General features: G+C 36.6%; 1 protein-coding gene across 1 annotated transcript in view; it reads right to left on the bottom strand.

The window, feature by feature from the left end:
- Window positions 1-8,169: 8,169 nt before the first annotated feature.
- The window catches only part of LOC134845054 (kinesin-like protein KIF27), a 539,890-nt gene continuing 527,194 nt past the window's right edge, over window positions 8,170-20,865 (bottom strand). Inside the window, exons 2-10 of the mRNA XM_063861896.1 lie at window positions 17,620-17,866; window positions 17,091-17,236; window positions 16,607-16,783; window positions 14,159-15,458; window positions 13,579-13,944; window positions 11,201-11,373; window positions 10,698-10,886; window positions 10,190-10,326; window positions 8,170-9,628 (exon numbers count right to left, since the gene is read on the bottom strand). Coding sequence (XP_063717966.1) covers window positions 8,302-9,628; window positions 10,190-10,326; window positions 10,698-10,886; window positions 11,201-11,373; window positions 13,579-13,944; window positions 14,159-15,458; window positions 16,607-16,783; window positions 17,091-17,236; window positions 17,620-17,845 — 4,041 coding nt within the window. The 5' untranslated portion in view covers window positions 17,846-17,866 and the 3' untranslated portion in view covers window positions 8,170-8,301. The remainder of the gene's footprint in view (window positions 9,629-10,189; window positions 10,327-10,697; window positions 10,887-11,200; window positions 11,374-13,578; window positions 13,945-14,158; window positions 15,459-16,606; window positions 16,784-17,090; window positions 17,237-17,619; window positions 17,867-20,865) is intronic.

Below are 20,865 nucleotides of genomic sequence, written 5' to 3'. Positions count from 1 at the left end.
TATTTACGCCAAAAGACTATAGTAACAGATTGCAGTACCTTTCTTTATCACAAGGGCAATAAACATTTTCAACGGTCGTATAAGTCAAAACTTCGAATGTTAGTTTTTCCGAGCGCTCAACTCTTGAGCTCAAATGTCTCGAGACCAACTGCTCTTTTATTCACCTGACTTGTTTCCGGTCACCTATACAATTTGTTACACAGAGGCGAAGCAAAGCCCATCATCACTTGCAAAAGAAAAAAGAATGACTCACTACTTGCAAAGAAACCGATACATCGAAACCAAAATTTCATGAAAAATTATAAGAAAATCCGTTTTTGGAACTGAATCACCTTTAACTTTAGAAACTTCACAAAGAGAGGCGAAGCAAAACATCGCTATACTTGCAATGAACACCTTTTTAACTCAGAAATTTCAAGTCCCCAATCAAAGCAAATAGATTAAACTTTTTGCTCCTCAAACTTCTCAAAAAAGGCCCCTCAGTCGGTATATTATAAATTATAACAATTTCAGCCGAATAAAGGGGAAAAAAGAGAAAACAGCCAAGAGGCAGTTGGGAAAGAGTCAAATAACGCAAGTAAACAGAAAAAAAAACTGACTTATTTGTTTAAAAATCCCAACTTTCGATAAAAAAGCCACTTTTTTGATAAAATTAACTCAATTCAGTACTTTCGAACTTAATGTCCAAGAAACAAACAGATGGCTCTGAAGCTTTTTAAATTTCTAGAACAATTTATGATTGACACTGTTTTTTGATTAAATAAACTCAATTTTAAAAAACTGAATCAATCAATAAAATTTTTATTTCACTCGGAAATCTCAAAATTAAAATCCACTTACGCAAATAACCGATCGTGTTTTTCGTGATCTTCACAATTTCGCTGTTCAATACTGTAGTTTGCTTTCCTTTTAAAATTCTCTAAAAACACTAGAACAATCTTTTACGGTTGACACTTGAGTTAAAAGCACTATTTGAGAAAATCTGATGAAACCGTAATTTTTTTCGGTAACTAGATACAATTTTGAAAAGATGAGCGCCATTATTTTTTGAACTTTTTTAGTTCGCCAAAATATATCTTAAATTTTGGGGTCCTTGAATCAATTGTTTTTATATGCCACACAACTTTGACGAAAGTCTGAAGATTGTCTGAAGAAAATATCACACCGAGCACTCAAATTCTATCAATTCATCAAAACTTGGAACAAAGTTAGTTCGACCATTCTCTTAAAAAGTCTGAAAGCACTTCACTTCAAAAGAAAAGACAGGTGGCACTTCACAAAAATGAGAACCAAGCCACCCGAAATTGAAAAGAACACCACTAATAAAAAATCGACAAAAAATCATAAATTTTGGTCTTTTATATGAAACACGAAGACACACAATTTGAAATTTCATAATCGCATGGGCAAAGAATTACGCATGTCGGCACTTGTACATGTCAGTTGCTAATCGCGCCCATTTTCTAACAGATTTGAAAGAAAATGAGTTTATGAGGAAAAGTCAAGTTTCCGGTTACAAGTGTGAAATTAAAAGAAAAAATGGCCGAATGTGCCATGTTTTGTCGATATCTATTATTGTGAGTTTAATGCAAAAAACAAGCACCAAAACAGATAATTACAGATGATAAAAACTTCAGCACTGTTATTTCTTGATATATACTTGAGCTACCTAGACTGAGCGATCAAAAACTCGCGCAGATTGTTCCGACCACTACCATCCATAGAAATTTTTTTTAAAATTAAAATTCAAGTAGTTTTTAGTGCAAGGTGTAATAGAAACTACAAAATTGCGTTATTTAATGAAAACATAGGTGAAGCTGAGTTTCGCACCCCTTGCGATACAGAACAAGAAATACAATTGAAAAAAATTCGAAAATGCCAAAAAAAACTAGATCTATCAAAATGAATAAGACTAGTTCTAAAAAAAAAACATGATAAGACAATAGAATGCGAGATTAGCGTCGGGAGATAATGTACCCAGCGGTAACAAAGCCGAAAATGATTTGTCAGAAATCCTTTAGGCCAAAAAAAGTCAACCAGTCCCCCTCACCCACAAAACACCCAAAAAATTAAATTGCTCATCAAATGAAACAATATGAGGTCACTAACCTGATATAAACTATGCCAAAACCTACAAACCTAAAAAGGAAACAAAAACTTTAGACAAAATCAAGACCAATAAGAAGTTATTAAGCCCCCCTCGCCTTCAAAACACAGACACACAATCTTTTTTGTTCGCTCATCAAAAGACGCTACATGGGGCCAATAAGCCGATATAATATGGGCCAAAACCTATCAAACCAAAAAGATTAGTAAATTTACAAACAGAAGAGGTAGAAAAGAACACTTAATGTAACCATAATGTAGAAAAAACATTTTAAAAAACAATTCTACAGTAATATGGCAACTAGGCCGACAAAATATAAGCAGACAATAATTAGCCGACAATATTTTTTAAACGAACTATTTCGGTTGAAAAAACAGGTCTGGTCAGATTTGAACCCAGCTCCTTTGCCGTCCCAAGCGCAATCTTTACCTCCAGACCAAGTAAAGAAGACGCAAAGAAATTGGAATTCATTATGAGCTGAACCTAACTTTACCATTTCTAATTTTGACCATTCTGTCAACCAAGTTATTTACGGCGAAAACGTCTACTACCCGATTGCATTACCTTTGCTTATCGCAAGGGTAATTAGACAATGTCGACAACTTCAAAAATTGAATGGCAAACAGAAAACAAAAAATTTGCAAAGTTTTTTTTTTAAATTTTTGCACTATAATTTTTCAATTTTGTTAAACAATAGGCAATTAACAAACCCAATCCAAGAACTTCAACTTCAATTGAATTGTTAGCCAAGTCCAAAATCTTCTGCTGAGTAGCTTTCCTTGCATGTTGGTTGGAGGAATGAGGGTCTTCGTTCATCGTAAACAAGAACACCTGTTTCGCTGAAAGGGTTGAGGTCACGCGTGAAAACATATTCTGAGTCACCCAAAACGCATCCGCAAATGAAGCTTCGTGACCAAAACCCAATTTAGAAGCGTCAAAATTGGACTTTACTTTCTCCACTGCAATTACACTTTTGGCACCTGGTAGTTCTAATGGCAACAATGTGTGAACGTGTTTAAAATTCATTTGTTAATAAATAAACCAAAATTAAACTTTTTACAATGGCGAAGAGAATTTCTCACAAAACAAAACATGGAGAAAATTTTTGAAACAAATTAGTCTAATTCCTTCCTAATACTCTGCACTACTCAATTTTCGGGACCCCCGCAACACAAATTGACTTCGTCATAGACCGCAAAAATAACTATTTAACGCACACAAATGTCGTTTGGATTAAATTGCTAAAACTGGGCCAAATTCAATGTTCAAGAAAATTTTAGTCTCAATTTCGGCATAACATTTATCACACTAGATCCAAACTTGCGGCCACCCCCTGATAACTTTGATCTCCACCGCAATGAAAAACGGTTTTGTGTTCAAAAATTTTCCAACTACCCTCCCGGTAATTTTCGACCCCCACGTACGTATTAGGCACCGCAGAGAAATTTAATTTCAAATATTTCTTCCTAAGCAGGAAAATAATTGATTAAAAATACTTCCCTCAAAATTATATGGCACTCTTTCACTGGTCATCTCTCGCAGGTGAGATGAAACTTTCAACAGAAGAAGCTGGTAATTATATTGATTGGTATCATAAATGTTTTACGATAAAAATTCTAATTTCTAGCACAATAATTTTATGGTTTCACTATAATTATTCCATTAACTGGAACCATTTTTTCCCTATACCACTAATTGTTTAGCCAACCCTGAAAAGAGTGGAAAATTGACTTGTCGGTGACATCGATAATGAAAACAGTGGCGTTTCGGGAGACTGTTTCCCACTTGGCGGCTGCTCTCATTTCGTCCAAATTATCACCTCCAAAGTCGCCTCCATCGTCCATGATGTCATAACCAAAACGAATGAAATCCCCCATTGATATTTGAGGCTCACAGATATTTATCTGAAGAGATGCGACTAAGTTTTTGTACCATTCAAAAGTCTCAATTTTACAAACTTCAGCTAGAAACGGAGTTAGTAAGAGAATTCTTTCATTATTAAAAAAAACCAACTACTTAGGTTTATTAAAGCTAATTATGGGAGAAATGTTGGAAAAAATGGAACAAAGGATAAATAAATGAATCTCATCTGCTGTTTATTCATTTGACACATCGGCAGTTTTGTGAAAGACCCACAAATAATCATTGGAAAGGGTCGAAAGATATATAACATTCAAGCCTTTTCAGTCGTGATTCGAACGACATTAAAAACTTTTTCCACAGTCGAGAAAAGTCTGTTTTAGTCTAGAAAATGTGGTTTTAACTTTCTAGAATTAAGCGAGCGAGAAGGTCTTATCATTTTTTTTATTCAAGTAGTTAAAAGGTAGTTTTACCTCAAGAAAACTGGATATGGAAGCTTAATTGAGCACTTCCTTGGCAATAATTTTATTTTCTGAAAAAAATTGGAAGAAAATTCGGAAATATTTTTTCCTTTTTTTTGGCTTGTAGCTCAATTTTTCAAGACAGTTGTTACCGATAGGCCTAATAAAAAACGTTGAAAACTACTGAGTTGTCAATTGAAAAATTCTCAACCGTCGCAGTTCCAAGAAAAAATAGACGTCCTCAAAGCTCTTTGAACTTTAAAACAATTTATGATTGACAATTTTATGATAAAACTAGACCAAAAGAAAAATTTTTATTTCGATGGGAGGTAGAAGTCAATCAAACTTTTCGTGTCCTTTTTATTTTCGCTGTTCGATAGAGCAATTTGCCTTCCTTTTAACAAATGAACTGAACTAATTTTGAAAAGAAATCAGAAGTCAAACCGCGAAAAAAAATGAGTCTGAACAAATTTTAAGACTTTTCCTGGAAAGAAAACAAAAAAAAATCAGACCTATATGAGTCTGCACTAGGTTCATCGACTCATAAACTTCGTCAACCACTAATTCTATTTAAAATATTCCTGTGAACTCATCCTATTTACGCCAAAAGACTATAGTAACAGATTGCAGTACCTTTCTTTACCACAAGGGCAATAAACATTTTCAACTGTCGTATAAGTCAAAACTTCGAATGTTAGTTTTTCCGAGCGCTCAACTCTTGAGCTCAAATGTTTCGAGACCAACTGCTCTTTTATTCACCTGACTTGTTTCCGGTCGCCTATACAAGGTTTTACACAGAGGCGAAGCAAAGCCCATCATCACTTGCAAAAGAAAAAAGAATGACTCACTACTTGCAAAGGAACCGATACATCGAAACCAAAATTTCAAAAAATTTCTTGAAAAATTATAAGAAAATCCGTTTTTGGAACTGAATCACCTTTAACTTTAGAAACTTCACAAAGAGAGGCGAAGCAAAGGGGAAGCAAAACATCGCTATACTTGCAATGAACACCTTTTTAACTCAAAAATTTCAAGTCCCCAATCAAAGCAAATAGATTGAACTTTTTGCTCCTCAAACTTCTCAAAAAAGGCCCCTCAGTCGATATATTATAAATTATAACAATTTCAGCCGAATAAAGGGGAAAAAAGAGAAAACAGCCAAGAGGCAGTTGGGAAAGAGTCAAATAACGCAAGTAAACAGAAAAAAAATACTGACTTATTTGTTTAAAAATCCCAACTTTCGATAAAAAAGCCACTTTTTTGATAAAATTAACTCAATTCAGTACTTTTGAACTTAATGTCCAAGAAACAAACAGATGGCTCTGAAGCTTTTTAAATTTCTAGAACAATTTATGATTGACACTGTTTTTTGATTAAATAAACTCAATTTTAAAAAACTGAATCAATCAATAAAATTTTTATTTCACTCGGAAATCTCAAAATTCAAATCCACTTACGCAAATAGAAACCGATCGTGTTTTTCGTGATCTTCACACTTTCGCTGTTCAATACTGTAGTTTGCTTTCCTTTTATCAAAGGAAACGAACTGAACTTATAACTTAATCATAAGTCAAACCGCGAAAAATCAAATTTGAGCAGGAGCAAATATAAGACGACTTTCCTGAAAAATCATAGCCAATTGAACATTGGAAAAAAGCAATGAATGCAAGTAAACATTGAAAAAAACCCTCACTTTGTTGAAAAAATCTCAATTTTCGATTTTCAAAGAACAAAATAGATGCCTTTTAAGCTCTTCAAATTTCTAGAACGATTTATGATTAATGCTTTTTTGATAAAAGTAACCCAACTTGAAAAAACTGGATTAACAGGTCAAGTTTTTATTCCGCTGGAAATCTAAAATTTAAATTCTACTTTCTAAACTACAAATTGTTCACATTTTTTGCGCCATTTCCACGTTCGTATTTGGAGAGTGCTATTTACGTAACTTTTAGCAGATGAATTTCAATTGAACTCAAAAAGTGCATATAGATCTAAGTGCATCAATATTTTAAGACTTTTTCCTGAAACAAAAAAAAAACAAAATCAGCAAGACCTATATAAGAGTCTTCACTACGTTCATTAGTCTTTAAAAAATCCTTTTTACATTCATCGACTCTTGAAAAAAACTAACAAAAAACTGATATACTGAAATTGGAGTTGGTAAATTTACAGCAAGCATGCAAAAGGAATTCGATTACAACGGGCATTTAAAACGCAAACTTTCATCCTGTGAACAAAGTTATTCACGGGAAAAATCCCATTACGCGATTGCAATATCCCTTGCTTACTGCAAAGATGAAAACTATATTAATCTTGAGCATCGTTATTTTTCTCACATAAGCTGTTTTTTTTATAATGCAAAAACAGTTGCCAAAAATAAGTCGAGTGATACATCACATTGAACTTTTTTAAAAACTTTTCAGTGTTCGAGAAAAACGATAGCATCCTAAATTTCGGAGCGAAGAGTCACGATCCAATTTTACGCTAGTTTAACTGTTCTTTATGTATGTTCAAATTTACAAGAAGCTAGTAGCCCACCACCAAGATGCTAGATTTAACACATCGCCTTTCGCCGCCCCCCCCCCCCCCGAAAGAAAAGAAATGTAACTTAATATAATCCGAAAAAAAATAACCAAAACGGACAGCTGGCTTTCTCCGCCCCCTCCCACCCCCCCCCCCCCCCCCCCCCCCTGACAAAAAAAGAAACATGACTTACTATAATCCGAAAAAAAAACCAAAACAGAGTCAATGAACGCAAGAAAACAGAAAATAACAAAAATACTGACTCTATTTGAATTTCGAAGGAAGCAATATATGGCCTTAAAATTATTTAATCTTCAAGAAACATTTATGATTGACTTTTTTTTGAGACAATTATTCCAGTTTGACAAAAAGATCAATTGTCAAATATTTTACTCCGCTGGGAAATCTGAAAATTAAAATCCACTTTTAAAACTAGAAGACGATCACATTTTTTGTAAATTTTACACTTTTGCTGTTCAATGGTCAAGATTGGCTCTTTTAACAAAGGAAATATTGCATTTCCTTCTTTGTAATTATTAAATAGTTACTTATATTTAATTGCAGAATTTGTCCAAATTTGTCGAGATCTTGTTGAGTAGCTCACACTCAAAATCTCTCTTGAGCTCAATTGGTCTACGGACCCTCAAATCGATTTAGAGTCGCCAACATTACGATTCTTCCATAAACATAAAGATTCCAAAACGTCCAAAATACAATTTTTGGATTTAAAAAAACCTATTTGTGGAAATCCCTTCAGATTTGAACATCCTAAATTGAAAATGAAGAACAGATTATTTGGGACAAAACCACATTACCAAAAATTGAAAAATAAAGGGACACAGAGAACTGAAAATAGCGGGTTTCAAAGTTTTAGAAGTTTATAAGAAAAAACTGTTTCTGATTTTAAAAAATAACCCAAATTTGCTTTTTATTACGCCGGTAGTTCGAGGATTATATCACGTTTGGAAGCTTAAAATTAACAGTCGGGCATTTTGGCGCCATATAAATTTCGTTCTCAGAGGCTAAAATTGCACAAGAGCGTGAATTTATTTTAAAACTTTCTTAAACGAAAAAAAAACAAACACCACTCGGCCCGAAGAAAAGAAAATTTAAGTTCTTCTTTGTTCCAATATCAAAGTGTTTCACCAAAAATGCATCTATCAACTGCTAAAAAAAGACAGATAGAGAAGAAAGTATAAATTTCTGTACAGAGGGAAAGGAACAGCTTTATTTATACATGTACATTAAATACAATTTAAACTCAAAAAACACAAACTAAGTTTTGTAACATGGACGCGCGTGGCACTACAGAGAAAGCGAACATTCTAAAATTGAGCTTCTGACACCGATTTATTCATCGACCGAATCCTTTTGCATACTATCTGCCGGTGTGTGCGGCTGAGATGTCGCTTCATTTCTGAATGTGGATTTCGAAATAGACTCTGGCACTGCAATTTCTCTCAACTCTTTCCTAGATTTCACAACTGACACACAGTTTTGACTGTTCCTTCCAGTAAATGGCGCCGCATTTGCAGTCGAGCCCGAAAGTTTCGAAGCTGCATTCGTATCCCTCGCACTGTGAACTTTTTCGGGTCTCGTAACATTAGATTGCACTGAATAAGGAGTCCTATTTCGGGGTGAGTCTTTTTGATCGTCCCGCAGTAGCTGTTGCCCTTGAGAGGAACGAGGAGTCTGGTGCGAGCCCGTATTCGGTCTACTGTTTACAACCTCATCCGATGCGAAATTCATCTTGTTTCCATTAGACAGTTGACTTCGGGCCGAGGCAAGGGATCCATTTGAAGCCTTCGGATCATTCGCACTTGTAAGTCCAGAAGCTGCAAGTTCGCGCAATTTCTTTTTCAGATCGCGGCTTGTGGTTTTGTAGTAAAACAACTCCCTTTCCAAATCTTTCATCTTCACCTCCATAACAGGATCTGTTGCCATTTTTGCTGTCGGTTCTTCGCTGTTAGCTTGCTTGCTAGCTGTAGCTTGTATTTGCTTCAGAAGCAACTGCGTCTTATTCTCATACTCTTTAATTATGTCGGCCGTCCTACGGTCGAAGTCACTTTTGCTCTGATGGACAGCGTGTTGTAAGCTTTGAATGACTCTTTCCTGCTCGTCAACTTTAACTAGCAGCTCATTCTCCTGAAGAGTCAAACTTTTCTCAGTCTCTTTAAGATCTACTACCTTTTTGAAATAAGTTGTCAGTAATGTTATGAGTCCTGGTCGTTCCATTTGGTACACTTTATTTAATAAATTAGGTTCGGAGAACTCTTCCAAAGCCTCTACTTTCTCTTGATAAGTGGAAATTTGGTCCGATTTGAAATCGATTGCAGCTTCTAGCATTTCTACTGCCTCTTCCAATTCGGTTAGTTTACGTTCGTCATTATCTCCCAAAACACGTCCTTCTCTTATCTGTTCGTCAATTACGTCACGCTTGTTCAGCAAGTCGTCTCTTTGTTTGGCCAAGTCATTCAAAACGTCTTCCTTGTCGCCTCTGGCAGTTGCCATTTCGATACTGGCGTCCAGTCGTCCAACTTTGCCTACTAGTTCCAAAGCCTGGCCAGACAACACCTGACTGGCACGAAGTTTCTTCACCTCTATTTGGGTTTTCTCCTTGATCGCGTTTTCTTTTTCGGCCATCAGTTGTTCTCTTCTGGCTAGCTCTTCCTCCAACCTAAGTTTCGAAATGACAAACAATAGATTTCACATCGAGGTATAAGAACGCTATTAATAATTCACTAGAATTATCGTATCTCGTAAACAATCACCCCTATAATACCTACTAATGAATTTGAAGTCCTACAATTCAACTTAACGAAACCTTTTAACAACGCCATTAAATGGACAATTTCAAGACGAAGGACACTCGCAGACACTTTGACAAAACCTACTATAACAAATTCAACATCTTATAACAAACTTTGTACTAGGTAGAAAAAATAAGCTTTTTCTCGCGAAAGGGCGTTATTTAAAGGCAAAAACTCTTATAAAAGCAGATTAAGACAAGAAAATGAGCCAGAAAACAATCCAAAAAGTCAAAAGCCAATAAACTGACCAAAACTCTGATTGTTTGTCAAGTTTTTGTCAGAAATTTGATAAGTGCATTTACAGTTACTGCTAATGAAGTTTTTTGTAATTTAGTCCTTCTGCTATAAGGGATTCCTTTAAACCGTCTACAAACTATCTTTAACTTAAAATGAGCAGAAATATAGTTAAAAAATGTGGCCTCCCCTACTTGTTCAACATCTGTTTCTTCTGCATCAGCTTCTCCATCTCAACCTCCACTTCATTCATAGGCTGCTGCTGCTCCTGCTGAATTCCACTTCTGTTGGGGGAGAAATTGGGACGTCTACTCTTCCGCATCAAATTCACCTAGAATGCAACCACTTTTTTATTACGGATTAAACTAGTTTTAAAGATACAATTTCGGTACAAGTATGATAGTTGGGTTCCTTAAAATAAGATGGGACCCTTGGGAAAAAAAGTTTAGGCCTTAAAATCTTACAAAACATGGTTCGCATTTGTTTACTTGAGTTTTTGTAACTTTCAATAAATTTTGGGACCCATCTTTCATACTTGCTTTTTCCTGGGACTCAACTATCATTTTTGTACCACATTTTTTTGCAACATGAACTTGTTCTACTTTTGCGATGAACTGAAAGAGTTGCGAATATGCTATGGAGATACGTTAGTTCCAACCACACAGCCGTTCACTATTGTTGCAATATATATAGACTACTGACTTCTTCGTTCTTCCTCTTGAGTATCTTCTGCTGTTGGTCCAACTTGGTCTCCAACTCCTTCACTTTGTGTGTGTTGGCAATCATGCCCTTCTCCATCACACACTTCTTGTCAGTCTCCTCCTTCAGTCTCTTCTGCACTTGGTCATACTGCGATCTCATCTTCTGCAGCTCCACCGTCAAGTCAGACACCTTCAAATTACACCAACAACGAATAGATACTAGCTCATTACGCCAAAAAGCACCAGCGAAAAACGGCAAAACTCTGGAAGAAGGAGCTTCATTAGCAAATAAATTGCTTCGAAAAGTTTATAAATTAAATGCTGAAATAACAAGTCAAACTATTCTTCAGAAACAGAAGAGCAAAACGAAGAGTCAGAAACGGGAAAAACTAAAAACGAACAAATCAGTTTTGGTATAAATTAAGATAACTTTCTCGCTGGCTACGAGAATTGTAGTTAAGCAAACGTGAATAAGAGTGGTTTTGAAATTCTGAGTCAGATCACCTTTTTGTCGACTTGATTCTGAATAGAAGCTGCTAGGTTAACTCCATCTTTGCTGCTACCGGTTCTCTTTCCACTTGAAGCCCCGCTGTTCTTATTGGGCGTATTAGTATTAACACTGTCACCAGATCCCGAGTCTTCTTTCAGCAACTTCTTCGCCGATGAAGCCTCTTTCCCTAGCACCAATGATTCAAACCTTCATCAACACAGAGGCTAAGCGGAGCTTCGCACCACTTGCGATAAAACGCAAGTGTAGCATTGCAAGCTAGCGAATGGAAAATGAGACGGAAATCAATAAACCGAAATATTTGAAAAAAAAATCACTTTCAAAAAATATATCTACCGAGCGACCACTAAGCCGACAACACTAAGGTAGACGCTCAATGAGCCGAAAATAAACACAAGGCTATAAGAAATTGTTGCCCTAAAAAAATTTTCAGCGTATCAGTTATAAAACTATTATACAACAACCGTCCTAAATAAGTAGTTCTTTTGCTGATAAATTTTTGTCCTTTAAAAGACACAAACTAAGTTGACTAAGCCGACAGCTAAAGCTGAAGCCATTATAATCACAGTTGGTGAATAGCCGAAACAACAATACCACTGTCAATTAGAGTAAGAATTGTTTAATTCAGAAAAAAACTCCATGCTTCCGAAATTCAGCCTACAAAAAAATTGCAGAGAAACGCAAATCCTAAAATTCAATTTTTCCCGGGAAAAAATTAATCTCATGCATGCTGGAAAATGTTAACGACTAAAGATTATGTATATTAATTATATTAACTATACACAAAGGCGAAGCCGCGCTTCGCAAATAATAGCGAGAAAACGACAAAAAAGTAACTCTATTCAGTGAAATAAGAAAAAGTAGACATAAGCCTCGAATTAGTAAAACTATTGCTACGTTCCAGATTCCAACAAACTACCTCGAGATTCGGAGTATCACGTCCTTCCCTCTCGGCCACGGAAGCTTATCGATCTGCAAGCAATCAATAGCCAGAAATAAAGCAGAGATCAGATGCAATGGAATTTCCAATGCGACAAATCGTGATTATAGCACAAGTGGCACCAAAAGAGCACTTTCATTTGCGAGTTAGGTTGGAACGCAAGTAGAGTCATTCTTGTACACTACACTAGCTATAGTAAATAACCAGCGCTTTTAAACCTATTACCCCTGTGGAAAAATTATAGACTAGCAAAAAAATATCTGGCTCTGAAAAAATGTGGTCAGAACTTTCCTGTTTTTCGGAGTAAATTAAATAGAGGAATTGACAAAAGGAACTACTCGTATCAATACAAGCCATTTTGATTTTGTTTCTGCAATTGGTGAAAATGCGAAGTTTTTTTTCAATCCAAATGATAAAAAATGTCGGATCTCGGAAACTGAAAAAGACAACAGTCCAATTTGGAGGCAAGATTTGCAACCCATGAGTGTACCTTGACAGCACCTAACTACAGGGTTAAGAATTTCAACTAGTGTGTCGGAAACTATTTTTTAAATCCATTGTGCCTGAGACTGACATCGCCACACTAAGGTGTTGGGAATTTCAAAATTTGGGAAGTTCATATAACACAAAGAGTTTAGGATGCCAAGCTCGCATCCCCTGAAATAACCCTAACAGCACCCTCATAGGGTTGCTCATTTCAAATTTGGCGAAATAAACACTGAAAATAAAATTTTGCATTGTGAAATCAGGAAAAAATTAGACTTCGCGCTCCAGCAGACTTTAAAATGTCGACTTCAGTAACTATTTCAACCGTATTAATATATTTAGCTTTTAATAGGTCAACAGAGACCTCTAAACATGTGTCAAAAGAAACTGAAAATCGAAAAATTTTCATAAGCTTTAAAAAATACATTAGTAGCTTTTTCAGAATACGGTCCTAAAAAGTATCTAGCTATCCTTGTTTTTATTTAGATATTCCTGGTCGTAACCAGGGGCGGATCTAGGATTTACTCGAGGGGAGGGGGGGGGTTGGATTTGGTCAGCTTTTCTGCGTCGCAGGCAAATTTTTGAAAAAACAGGTTAAAAAAGCCGTTCTTGGGAACTTTTTGAAAAATGTTGACAAAAAAATCGCGTTTTTTTGGCGCGCGCTCCCCCTGAAAGTTAGTATATATTGGCGCCAAATGCGCCTTTAGAAAAATTTTAGAGTCAGTCGGCCAACAATGGATTTCTTAAAAAGTACCAAAGAGGTGACCCTTTGCGTCGGCAGGGGGTCGAATACCTGAGGGGGGGGGGCCTAAATCCGCCCATGGTCGCAACAATCTGTAGTATTATTACAGTACCCGGATATCTTTGTCTTAAAAAAATCAAAACAAATCTTTTACCGTTGATGATTTCAAAACAATTACCACTTTTTGAAGAAAAACTAATGTTTACCTGTTTTAATCATTTCACGCATCAACTCTTCTTTCAAACGAATGGCCAACGCCAGTTCTCTCATTTTCTTGTTAGCTTCTTTAATCTGTCCATTCGCCTTTTCAATGTCATCTTTCGAATAGTTCGCACTCGCTCTCAGACTGTGGATTTCTGGCAGCTTCAGCAGCTGCTGCATTGTGGTTGTACTGAAGACTGGTTTCTTTGAATTCAGTTGAGGTCTTTTGGGGTTTGAGGCCGCCTTCACTTTCGAGACTGACCAATTGCTGGTAGGACGCTGCATCGCAACTGCCGACGGCTCCTCATTTGCATTGTTCTTCGATTTCGAGGCTGAGTCATCGTCGAAATTATCTCGAAGCACCTCGTCCCCTAAAAAAGGGTAATCCGATTGTAGGGCTTTTTTTGTTAGATTCATTTTTTTCACTTGGGATTCAGACGTAAAGGTATGTAAGAAATAGTTGTAGAGGTCTGTAAGTCGCAACTCGATTTTAAATTAATTCGAAACTCGAAGGATATTCATTTCAGAACTTTAAATGATCAATTAAGTTAAAAAAATCGACAAACAAAGGATGAAAAATCTAACCTTCTTCCCATTGCGTTGCCAACATTTGCGACTTGGCTCTGAAACTCTGCACAATCTTGTCCATGTTGTACACTGAAGGACTCGTGTGGAAGTTTCTTGCGTCTCCGTGTGAAAAGTTATTTTGGTCAGTCACTCGTCTCACAGGCGCTGATTTGGCAGGACGCGGAAACGACTCCGGGTAATGACTCTGCGCACCCTGACCTTGACTTACCATCACTTCTATCGATCTTTTCTGCTCATTGACCATCTTCTGCAACTCAATAATTACATCCTGTTGCTCTCTGATATGATTCTTGCATGTTGTCAGTTCCTGGCGCATTTTCTGGTTCTCTTCCTGCAGCTGTTGCTCTCTAGTAGTGCTGTCATTCAATTTAGCATTCAGAGCACTCATCTCTTGAGCTTTCTGGTTAAAAATCTGCTCATCCAATGCCAAATCGTTTGTCAACTGCTTCACTTGGCCTCGTAATTGTTCTACTTTCGAGGCCACTAGCTGGTCCATTTTCGGAATCTCCACTTCTGGATCGGTAAGACCATGATTCCAGTTTTTCACCTCACGCATGAAATCGTCTTCTGTAATTTCCTGAGCTACTTTTTGGTCCATCAAATACTTGGCGTATAAAATGGCATCCTTCAACCTGTGTTCTGTATTTGCTGCACTTTCTAACTTGCTCTCAAGAGCAGTAACGTTGTCGTCATTTTGAGTTTGGTGACTTGTTTTGGAAGACTTTTCGCGCTGCAGCTCTTCCTTCAGGGACATTATTTCCGATTGGAGTGCTTCGAACCGCATGCTTTGCGAATCGCGATTCACTATCGGTTTGTTTCGGATATTCTTTGCGCGGTTAGCATACTTCAACGAATTCAGACTCTCGTCAAAGTTATTGAATGTTGGCGAAACACAAGTTATCATGACCGTATTCGAATTCCCACCCAAAGAGTCTTTCAACAGGCGGGTAATTTTGGCATCCCTATACGGTATGTGTCCCGCTTTTCGTTTGTTGTCGCTTAGAGCACTGATCACATTTCCTAGAGCGAGTAAACCAGTGTTGATATGAATCGATTCCTTGAATCTCTCTCCGATGTTCCCAGTTTTGGAGGCCCTCTCGCTTCCTGCCAAGTCTACAAAATGTATCTTCGAGGATAAACAGTCGATTTCAGAGCCACTTGAGTTATGAGAGGAGGGGGGGTCACTTCTTCGTTCTAGAATGAGAGTGAAAATGGAGTGAGAGCGACTTGAGCGTTCGTTCATCTGAGTCGCTTCTGTGCGTCTCATCGTCGCTCCCAACTCGGCGTACTCTAGCACCTAGAACAAAAAGTACTGTCAAAGACGCAATTTAAAAAGTATTCCACGATTTTTTTTTATTCGCCTTTATCTTTCACGATCAACTAAACATACGACCACTAAAGCAGCAGCTTTTTACTCAAGTGAGTTTTGTTCAACCCGATGAGCCCAATTTCACAGAGGCAAAGCTGAGCTTCACAACACTGGCTATACAAAAATGAATGACTATGAATGAAATCTAAAGAAAAAAAAACATTCAAAATTGGAAAAAACTTCAAAAAATGGTTTTGTCAAAAAAAGTATGAAAAATGCACAAGCCAAACAAATCCGGAATAGAATAACCTGAACCATAAGAAACTTTCAAAGCAGCTTTCTAAATTCTAGAAAAAAGACAAATGTTCAAAAAAATTTCCTTTCTAAACCGACAAAAATAAGCAGACAGACAATAATCTAAACACAGTTAAAGCGAAGTTTCGCATCACTTGCGATAATTCAATATTTTTCGGAATTTTTTATATAATACTGAAAAATAACAAGGTCCGGTCGGGACTCAAACCCAAAACTTAGGGTGCAGAGACAACCGCGTTACCTCTAGGCCAAATGGGAAGCAGGTTGAAAGTTGCTAAGGCTCCTTAATGAAGTAACTTCAACTTTCACCTTCAGATGTAAGAATAACTGTTTACAGGGAAAAAGTCTTCCAGATTACGAGACACTTGCTAATCGCAAGGGTAATCAAACCCCAACTTCAATTCAAAACTGCCTCAAGAACTGATCAAGCAACTGATCAAACTCGTAGTAGATGGATGATGTTCCGAGGCCTATTTTTATCCGCACTCCTTGATCACCAGGCAGAGACGTATCAGAAGCCAAAAAATGCCTGGGGATTTTCGAGAATTTGTCGCACTGTGGTTAGCCATGAAAACTGAATCGCATATACTCTATACTGAGACCCGTTCTCGCGAATATATGTTTTAATCTAAGTAGCAGCGAAGCAGTACTTCACGTGCAAAGCAAAAAACGGAAAAGGAGCTCTATAATTTCAAGAAGCTGAAGCGGATATAACTGATGCTGTTTGAATGAAGCTTAAACTTCGTAATTAAATGTGCGACTTGAGTTGAAAAAGTGGCTTCGCGATATTTGAAAGACAATTTAAAAAAACAACTGTTTACCTCCTCGGCACTGGAGCAGGAGACTTCCCGAGCATTGATCACAGTCGTGTTTCCTTTCTCGTCCTCTCGGATGTGGAGGTTCTTGAAGGGGTAGTTCTCACTATCCAGCAAATCATGCAACTCCTCTTTGTAGATCTCAATGAAGGATACCTTCACCGAAAACTGGTGATCTTTCTCCTAGCACAAAATACCAAATAAGATAACACTGCTGCGTTTTGCTAAGCGAACTCTGTAAAAGCGGCAACAAAGAGCGATTAAAAAGGCGATCCCAATACTCGCTCCACTTTACCCTGCAACCTAATTTCACCGAAGCTATATAATAGCTCTGCTTGTAATAAAACTTTCAACCTTCCAATTATGCATTCACAATTGAACTCCCTTCGTTGATTAACATATGAAATTTACGACAATCATCTTTCAAGGTGACGCCCAACAAAAAATTGTAAATTATGACTGCTGTTTCTGCTACTATTAGTTGGCTAACCTGGCTGACAGAATCCATTTCTGCGAAGATGAAGTCGATCGAGCGGGGAACTATTCCCACATGAGATTCGTCATCCGACTCTCCTTCTATCGTGTGTGTCTTGCCCGACCCAGTTTGTCCATAGGCGAAGATAGTCCCGTTATAGCCTTGTACAAAAAACCCTTTCGTTCTCAACATATTTATGCCACGACTAGGTTTCTTTGTCAGCTTGAATTTTATGAAGCAGAACAAAGTTTGCACAAATTAACATGACATTTTGAGGTAATCAAACAAGGCGAAGATACACTTTTCATACACAAGCGAAAAACGACACAAACGCGCTCTTAAAGCTCCGGAAACACAGTTGTAAGCCTATAAGAAAACAAACTAGAAAAAAATGTCACTAATGAATGCACTTTAATTATGCCGATACAGCTCACGTATTAAAAATAACGCACAATCTGTGGAAAGCTTAGGTTAAAAAATACAAGCTTACGTGCCGGCCTCGCAATACAACACAAGTTCCACTTGTTTAATGACTGGCACTGACCTTGGAAGCACTGTTTGATCAAGGGGACACAGAGTGTCTGGAACACGTCTACTTGGTCACTGTCAGGCGGGAATATATAGTCGAACGTGAAGGCCCTGTCTTTGCCCAGAATGATCTGTTTCCTGTCCGGCTGAACCCTAATGCACAGTTGGTCCACATTCTCCCTACCCACCAGCGGCCTCAGCCTCACAGCTACCTTCAGGGGAACCTCATGCATTCCAGTCATTCCAAATCATTAAATTCATCTGAAATTCAATCCCGAACTATCCAATCAGTTTCACTAGCGCGTAACGCTCAAAAAATTGCATATATCGAACTAAAAAAGGCATATAATAGGCAGGGTAGGTAATTTCAATTTGTGCAAGTTCTTTATTCAAGTTTTTTAATTTTGAAAAACAATAAAATTTTGTAAAGTTTCTTTATATCTAAGTTCTTTGGAAAATTATAAAATTACATAAAAAAGTCACATGTCGGAAACTAAAAGCATTTGAGCAGTCAGGAATTTCGAGAAACTTCAAATTTAAGTTTTCTGGATTTTTTTAAATAACCATAAAAAACGTCATCTCTAGAAAACGACAAAAATTTGAGCAGCTATATTTGCAGCAAAATTGGCAACCCCTGAGAGCACTCTGACAGCCCCCAACTACAGGGTTGGTAATTTCAAACTTTTCAAAAATTTTAAATTTAAGTTTTGAGTTTTTTTTTTAAATCACTAAAAATTTCATTGTCGATAAACACAAGGATCTGCGCTGTCATATTTGGAGGCAAGGTTCACAACCCCTGGGCGTTTCAAATCTTTTAATTTTTCTAAATCTAAGTTTTCTAAAAAACTAAAATTAATCATAAAACACGCCGTATCTCGAAAACTACATGGCTTTGAGCAGCCATATTTGGAGGCAGGATTTGCAATCCCTCATGGTAACCTGACACCAGCCAACTACAAGGTTGGTAATATCGAAATTTGTAAACTAATTTTTAATTTGAGTTCGCTGAAAATTTATGAAAAAATCATGAAAAATCGTTGTATCTCGTAAGCTAAAGGGATTTGGGCGATCATAATTGAAGGCAAAACTCGCAACTCCCGCGAAAATCATGACAGCATCTCAAAATTGGGTTGCTAATTATAAAAATTCGGTGAAAAAAACTGAATTCAAACTATAAAATCGAAAAAATATATATATAAAATGAAAAATTACTTTCGTTAAATATGCAAAAATATAAGGTTGAAAAAAAAATAAAACGTGGCGAGATAAAGAAGCCCGTATTTAAATATATAATAGATAGATACAGGTGACGGAAAATCATCATCGTAAATGAAAAAAATATATCTTAAAATTGCGACCGATCAATTGCAGGTTAATGAATCTTCAATACTCAGAGCTGGCGTTTTTCTTAAATCACACATTTTTTACAATGAGAAAGATTTTTTCTATTCGTTGTTTCGCACAACGATTAACTTTTCTCAATGAAATACTTGCCGGGAATCCAAAATTAAAGACTTAAGTCTACCTCTTTTGATAGTCGACTAATGATTTATTGTTCCGTCTTTCGAAGAAAGTGACGGAAGATTTGTGCTCGAGTGTTTTTTCTCCCGATTATTTAACTAGCAACTTGCGACGCAATTTTTTTATATGATTCAAAAAAGTTGTTGTTCTGAGCTGAAACTTAAGAGATTCACCTGTGATCATTTTTTGTTAACTTATGGAGTTTTGAACATCGCCAATTTGTCCAGTTTGAGACAATTAACGCGCGATACATTAATTGATGCGTAAGCAGAGAATCTATCCCTCTTAAAATCTTTCTAAAATGAATTGAGGCATGTTGTTTGGTATAATTAATTTTTTGCTATGAGCTTATTATATCATTGTACTTTACAGCGTGTGGGGTATGATTTTTGTTTTAGAATACCTTTTTTTTGAAAATTTTATCATTTTCTAAAACAAAAACTCTTCCATAGACCTTAAAAGGCAGTCGAAACAATCAGGGTTTCATCGTGATACAAGCAGCCCTGTTATTTTAGAAATTCACACAGAGTTGAAGTTCCACTTCGCATACACAAGCAAAAGTACGGCCGATAAAGCTACTGGGAAAAACTGAATGAGTATAACTTTGAGTCTAGAAAATTTCTTAAGTGACGCACGCCAATTATAAGTCTAAATAATTGCTAAAGGACGCGGGTCAATTATGACGCATTAGCAGTACGAGTCAGTTTGCAAAAAAAATCTTACCAACTAACATACTCAAAATATAGAGCGGACGCATTTTAACTAGTAAACGAAAAAGTTCATTAAAAACATCCGACCTTCCGAGGTTCGAACCCTCTTATTTTGCTGTGGGTGTCCTTCCGTACCTCTACGCTACAGATCCATGATACCTTGAATCTAAAATTCTATTTGTAATATAATAGTCTGTGTTAATATCCTTAGCATTGGCTGTACTTAATATCCGGTTATTGATCAAAATGAACACATTTTATCGCAACAATATTTGCGTCGCAACAATATTTTCGACTTAGTGTGGAAAACTAAAGACATTTCATTCCATAACACACTTGGATAAACAGTAACAAGGGACGAAAATAAGATGATCGAAAATAAGGTATTCCCCCATATTAAAAGTCATTCGGAAAATTGTATAAGTTGGAGCCCCAGAGAAAATATTTGTACACAGAGGCGAAGCTGAGCAATACCCCATAAACATACCATTGTAAACTATCGGACAGAAAACGAAGCAGAAGCTTAATGTCAATAAGAACTTTCCACAAATGTCAAAAACACATCTACAAAAAATTCATTTGTTTATCTCGGATGATGTTCAATTTGAGGAAAAAATGTTAAAAAACACAATCGGCTCTATTAAAAATCCAAATTTCCGCTATTAAAATTTGAAATTTTACGGCATCGCCCTTTTGAGAGCAAAAGAATAAATCTAGCCCTAGCCCACATACGAATTGAGACTTGTGAAAAAACTCAGGAAATCGGAAAAAAGCGAACAGTTGAAAAAATGTTTCAACTTTTGGCAAAAAAATATATAGCATGTGTTTGAATTCAAAGCAATCTTTATCACTGGCCGTTTATTCGTACAGTTACCTCCATAAGGAGAAAACTCAAACAGCTAGTATTTCTTGACCTTTACACTTTTTCTGTTCGATAGTGCAGTTTGTCTTCCTTTTAGCAACTTAATAAGAAATCATAAGTCAAACCGCAAAAATCAAATTACTGAGAAAAAAATCACCAAGATCAAAAA

Source organism: Symsagittifera roscoffensis, chromosome 4 (assembly GCF_963678635.1).
Source record: "Symsagittifera roscoffensis chromosome 4, txSymRosc1.1, whole genome shotgun sequence".
In the NCBI taxonomy this organism is placed as follows: Eukaryota; Metazoa; Xenacoelomorpha; order Acoela; family Convolutidae; genus Symsagittifera; species Symsagittifera roscoffensis.
This window is presented reverse-complemented; position numbering and strand designations above follow the sequence as displayed.